The following is a 6,612-nucleotide window of genomic DNA, read 5'->3' on the forward strand; positions in this document are numbered from 1 at the left end:
GGAGTGAGATGGCCTTTCTGTCTCCTCCCCCGCCCGGGGCACTAGTTAAACCGCGACCCTCGCGTTTCCCGAGTCGCAGCTGGTTAGGGCGCTCTGAGCCCGAGTCCGCTGCTGCTACAACGTAGCTTTCTTTCTAAAACAGTTTCTCCACATTTGATGTCTAATTTACGTTCAGTAAAATGCCCCCATTTTAAGCGTGCAGATCGGGGATTTTGACAAATTATACACAAGTGGAACCACTACCCCAACGTAGACATAGACCATTTCCATCACTCCAGAAAGTTCCCTCGTGCTCCTCTCCGGTCGATCCACAACCGCCCTCACCCCTTGATTTCCATCAGAGCTTAGTTTTGCCTGTTCTAGAACTTCATAAGGTGGGCTCACGAAGTAAGTACTCTTGTTTTTGACTACTTTTTAAATGGCCGTCATTGAGAAGGTATCTGTTGGTGCATCTGTTTTTAGTTGCTTTAGGCCTGCACTGTCCAGTGTGAGTTGAGATGTGCTGTGCGTAGACACACCTAATTTCGGAAGACATTCCAAAAAAAAAAAAGGATGTAAGTTACCTCACCCAAATATTCTTACATTGATTATGGGCTGATTATGGGTATTTTGGATACCTTGGGTTAAATAAGATATTATTAAAATGAACTTAATCTGTTTCTTTTTACTTTTTATATGGCTACTGGAAAATTTAAAATTACACAGTGTAATTTTTTTTAATGTTTTTATTGGACAGTGGACAGCCCTACACATGCCTTTTTTACAGACAATTGGGTCTGCTCACTGCATATAAGAGTAAATGTAAATAATGGTCTTCACAAGAGAAAAAAAATCCCGGTTGTAGAAGTAGCTTGAAGAACCTGCTTTGCCTGTTGTTTTAAAATTTTGCTTCAAACTTACTTGTTTGCTTAAAATAGACAGAAAGGACTAGGTGTCTCCTTGATATTGTTACATTTTCGAAAAGGACTTTGTAAAATATCTGATATGCTTAAAAAGGTATCTTGTGCTTTTGAAAATATGGAAAAGTAATAATTGCCTGCAACCCAACCACCTAAATATATATTAAAATGTAGCATTTTGGTGTAATTTGACCAGTCTTAATTTAAAAAAAACAGTTGAGATAATAATATATTTAATTTTATATCCTGCTCTGTTGTGTAACATAAGCATACCTTATATGAAAGATTCTTAGGCTTTTTGACAACCACATAATGTGCCTTCTCATAAATACTCTCCAGTTTTCTATGGCATTTTTCCATTTTGCTAACTTTTACAAATGGGAAGTCATTTTAATAGTGTGACAGTGCCAGAATAACATAGTTACAGAACAGCTTATTTGCCCCTTTATCCAACAGGAGAGGTGAACACCAAGAGGACAGGGACCTTGACTTTTTGTTCACCCCCATATCTGCAGGACCTGGGAACACGTCAAGCATATAATTTGTCTGGGAGGAAGAAAATTTCCTTCTACCCTTCTAGGTTCTTCTGCTGGTCTAAGAATTAAGTCGACATGAGACAGATTAACAGGAGAAAATCAAATAAAAGTTTAATAACGTGTATACATGGGAGAGACCCAGGAAAACTTAGTCAAATGGTTGAAACCCTTGCCTTAAATACCATCTTCAGCTCAAGACAAAAGAAGATGTTGTGGGTAGTAGTTTGGGACTTCAAAAGGGAAGATGGCAGGGCTTCCCTGGTGGCGCAGTGGTTAAGAATCTGCCTGCCAATGCAGGGGACACAGGTTCGAGCCCTGGTCCGGGAAGATCGCACATGCTGCGGAGCAACCAAGCCCGTGTGCCACAACTACTGAGCCTGTGCTCTAGAGCCCCAAGCCGCAACTACTGAGCCCACGCTCCTAGAGCCCGAGCTCCACAACAAGAGAAGCCACCACAATGAGAAGCCCGCGCACTGCAACAAAGAGTAGCCCCCGCTCGCCACAGCTAGAGAAAGCCTGCGCACAGCAACAAAGACCCAACGCAGCCAAGAGTAAATAAATGAATAGTTAAAAAAAAAAAAAAAAAAGGGAAGAAGGCAATTAACATGGAGATGGAAAAGCAAATATTTTGGTAAACAAATGTTTGCTAGGTCAGGCAGAGACAGTGGTACACAGAGTGGACTCTGATCTCTAAGAGCTTCCCCGACCACATCTAGCTCATATTCTCTGAAGATACCTCTGGTGATAGCTCTATGCCAGGAACAGGCCCTTTATCTGAATTCTTTAGGCGGCTAAGGGGGCAATAAAAAAGAAGGACTTCCTGAGTCTTCTGTTTCTTAAAAATAATCAAACTAAATTAATGCTCATGCCAAAGAGGCACATTTTGGTGTGGGAGATTTTCCTCCTCTGCCTGTTCCGTAAACGTTTATGAGCTGACTGAATCAGTGAGTAGAGGGCTCTGAAAAATAAGAGCTAACCTTGACTTAGCACTTGGGCGCTCTCTTTGTAAATACCCACACAGCTCTATAAGGCTGGCACTGGTATTAGTTCTGTGTACTGCACAGGTGGAGAAAATTGAGGTTTAGAGAAGTTGAAATTGCCCAGGGTCATAGCTATTAAGTGACAGCACTTGAGCTCAGGCTGTCTGACTCCAGAGGAGGGACACTTATCAAAATAGAAAAAAATCAACAGTGGGTTGAGTAAGGGAAGACTGTGATGAAATTCCCACTCTAACAACTACCTCAGCTAGTAGAAGTGACAAGAGATGAATATTCAGATACATTTTGGATCTATAGGAGGAGTATTCTGGGTTTGGACTGAAAATCTTTTAGGCTAAATCTAGCTCAGGTGAGTGGATGGCCAGGTGGGTAGTAAAGAGGAACGGTGACATTGAACATGTTCAGCTGTGTTGTGTAGAGAACGGCAGTTCCCAGGGACTTAAGGAAGCCATTTGGGATGGGACTTGTATATTTTGGATGGCTTCAGTTTACTCGCCTTGACGGTGGTCAGCTAATTCAAATTGAACTCACAGCTCTGAAGTGAAGGGGCTCTACACCTTTTAAGTTAAGCTAGTTGTTTTTTAAAAAAAATTATTTATTTTTGGCTGTGTTGGGTCTTTGTTTCTGTGCGAGGGCTTTCTCTAGTTGTGGCAAGCGGGGGCCACGATTCATCGCTATGCGCAGGCCTCTCTTGTTGCGGAGCACAGGCTCCAGACACGCAGGCTCGGTAGTTGTGACTCATGGGCCTAGTTGCTCCGCGGCATGTGGGATCCTCCCAGACCAGTGCTCGAACCCGTGTCGTCTGCATTGGCAGGCAGATTCTCAACCACTGTGCCACCAGGGAAACCCAAGCTAGCTGGTTTTGAAAGTAGAGGAAACTAAAATCAGAATAGGCATTTCTTTGGGAAAGACAGGCAGATAGGATAAGCGGGTAGCTGAAATCATTCCTACCTGATTGCATTTGAGCTTGATATCCAAGTATTTTAAAACATTTGTGAATTACAATAGAAAGTGGGATTTATAGTTATTAGCTTTTGTTAGTTACTCTCTTTTCTTGTAGTTGCGATTTTATATTAATAGTCTTAGTTGGCTGTTTGTTTGCATGTCAGGACCACACGGATAATGCCGTTAAGGCTCACCTTCACGTGCATGGTGAAATGGCAAGGGCAGAAGGCCCCTGCCCAGGCTCAAGAGGAAAACAATAGTTCTCAGAGTAGAGTAGCCCAAGTAGGTGTTGGGCTTCCTGTCTGCCTCTAAAACAAAAGGGTTTGTTTGAATCAGACAGCAGCAGGAAAGTCAAAAAAAATTTCTTTATGACATAATATTTTCTCTTTTTTTTTTTCTGCTTGAATATTTCTGCATGGTGAAATGGATGGGTAAGGAACAGATTCAGTCTTCCACATGCATAGTTAAGGAGGATACATTTATTATTATTAATAGTGACATTAGTAGCTAACTTTTACTAAGTTCTTACTGTATGTTAATATAGGGGTCAACTTTGACCCCCTCTAAGCCAGGTATCAGCAAACATTTTCTATAAAAGATAGAAAATATTTCAGGCTTTGTGGGCCAGAGGTCTCTGTTTTCCCAGCTACTCAGCTCTGCCATTGTAGCCAGAAAGCCACCAGAGACAATATGTAAATGATGGGCATGGCTGTGTGCTAATAAAACTTGATTTATGGACACTGAAGTTTGAGTTTCATACAGTTTTAATGTGTCACGAAATATTCTTCTTTTGATCTTTTCTCATTTAAAATATAAAACATTCTTAGCTTGGCGACCATACAAAAACAGACAGTGGGCCAGATGTGACCTATGGGCCCTGGTTTCCTGACCTCTGATCTGTACCTTAGCTCATTTAATCCTCACAACCATCTGCAAGATTTTTTATTTTGTTTTGTTTTTAACATATTTATTTATTTGGCTGCGTCAGGTCTTAGTTGCGGCACATGTGATCTAGCTCCCCGACCAGGGATTCAACCTGGGCCCCCTGCATTCAGAGCGCAGTCGAAACCACTGGAGACCAGGGAAGTCCCAAGATTTTTTAAAATGCTGGCATATTTGAATACTGATTTAAAAAATAGACTATTTTTATTTTATTTTATTTTTTTAATTAAAAAAATTTATTTATTTTTGGCTGCGTTGGGTCTTTGCTGCCGTGCTTGGGCTTTCTCTAGTTGTGGCGAGCGGGGGCTGCTCTCATTGTGGTGCGCGGGCTTCGCATTGCGGTGGATTCTCTTGTTGTGGAGCACGGGCTCTAGGTGCGTGGGCTTCAGTAGTTGTGGCATGCAGGCTCAGTAGTTGTGGCTTGCAGGCTCTAGAGCACAGGCTCAGTAGTTGTGGTGCATGGGCTTAGTTGCTTCGCAGCATGTGGGATCTTCCCGGACCAGGGATTGAACTCGTGTCCCGTGCATTGACAGGCGGATTCTTAACCACTGCACCACGAGGGACGTCCCCCCAAATAGGCTATTTTTAGAGCAATTTTAGGTTCACAGCAAAACTGAGCAGAAAGTACTGAGTTTCCATACACCCACTGCCCCATGCCCACAGCGTTCCTCATTACCAACATCCTGAACCAGAGAGGTACATTTGTTACAGTCAATGAAGCTACACATCATTATCATTCCAAGTCCATAGGTTACATTAGAGTTCACTCTTGGTGTTATACATTCTGTGAGTTTGGACAAATGTATAATGACCTGTATCCACCATTATAGAATCATACAGAATAGTCTCACTGCCCTAAAAATCCTCTGTGCTCCACCTATTCATCTTTCCCTCCCGCACTAGCCTCTGAAAACCACTGATCATTTTACTGTCTTCATAGTTTTGTCTTCTCCAGAATGTCATATAGTTGGAATCATGCAGTATGTGCCTTTCAGATGGGCTTCTTTCACTTAGTAACCTGCACTTAAGTTTCCTCCATGTCTTTTCATGGATTGGTAGCTCATTTCTTTTTAGTGCTGAATAATATTCCAAGGGATTGGGATTGGTACTTTTCACTCCATTTCACAGATGAAGAAACAGGTACAGAAAGGATTAGTAACTCGCCCAGGTATAGCTTCTACAGATCTGACTCCACAGCCTGATCTCTTAAAAATTTTACCATGCTTCTGAATCCCAGAGAATTTTGGCTTCTTATGATGAAGTTTGTCACACGACAGAGTTGGGGTAAATGTAAAATCAGGGTAATGGAGCCAGACATTTTGCTGTATCCAGAGCTTCCTGCATGTCGACAAGAAAGAAAAACCTAGACGATAAGACTTGGTTTCAAATACTTAGAAAAAGTGCTGTGTGCGTTTGAAATTCTGGTCCAACACACTCTCCACTTTACTGGTTTAAGAACATGTTTCTCTTCCCTGACCCTTAATTTCATTACCTTTCAGATTCTATCTGGGTGCTGGCACTCAGCCACTCCTCTGCCAATGAAGTACATCTTGGTCACTGGTGGGGTCATCTCGGGCATCGGTAAAGGGATCATAGCAAGCAGCATTGGGACGATTCTAAAATCATGTGGACTCCGAGTTACTGCCATCAAAATCGACCCCTATATAAACATCGATGCGGGCACTTTTTCACCTTATGAGCACGGTATGAGGGAGGACCACTTCCCCCCTATGAAGCATTGGGTTAAACTGAGGTTCTTTCTTGTATTTTGGGTAATTTCTTTAGGATAGAGTTCCAGAAGTAGAGCTGCTGGGTTATACATTTTGGATCTGTGAATGTTCTCATGGTTATTGATACATTTTTTCTGATTGCTGATGACATTCTAAATTAGTCCACCCTTTTGGAAAACAGTGTGTGAGGATACCATTCTCACTGTACCTTTTGTAGTATGGATTATGTTTTGTTTTATTTTATCATAAAGGAAATATATTTCTCAACATTTCATTGTTAAGAGAAAAACTCAGACAATATAGAATATGTTGACAATACAGAATGACCTGAAGAAAATAAAAATCGTTCATTTCCCACCACTTGGAATTATTATTATTATTATTATTTTTTTTTTTTGCGGTACACGGGCCTCTCACTGTTGTGGTCTCTCCCGCTGTGGAGCACGGACTCCGGACGCGCAGGCACAGCGGCCACGGCCCACGGGCCCAGCCGCTCCGCGGCATGTGGGATCTTCCCGGACCAGGGCACGAACCCGCACCCCCCGCATCGGCAGGCGGACTC

General features: G+C 42.3%; 1 protein-coding gene across 5 annotated transcripts in view; it reads left to right on the forward strand.

The window, feature by feature from the left end:
• Positions 1-6,612, forward strand: part of CTPS2 (CTP synthase 2) — a 105,570-nt gene that overhangs the window by 795 nt on the left and 98,163 nt on the right. For 3 of the 5 annotated variants that reach the window (XR_003002590.1, XM_024740305.1, XM_024740307.1), the window contains exon 2: positions 5,820-6,024. The exons of 1 other annotated variant lie outside the window; for it this stretch is intronic. Coding sequence is in view for 3 of the 4 variants with exons in the window: in XM_024740305.1 (XP_024596073.1) it covers positions 5,859-6,024 (166 nt within the window). In the remaining variant the exon portion in view is untranslated. Of the gene's footprint in view, positions 1-462; positions 555-5,819; positions 6,025-6,612 lie in introns of all 5 variants that reach the window. One more of the 5 variants, XM_024740306.1, reaches the window with a different exon arrangement.

The sequence above is a fragment of the Neophocaena asiaeorientalis genome, unplaced genomic scaffold (genome assembly GCF_003031525.2).
Source record: "Neophocaena asiaeorientalis asiaeorientalis breed wild unplaced genomic scaffold, Neophocaena_asiaeorientalis_V1.1 scaffold657, whole genome shotgun sequence".
NCBI lineage: Eukaryota > Metazoa > Chordata > Mammalia > Artiodactyla > Phocoenidae > Neophocaena > Neophocaena asiaeorientalis.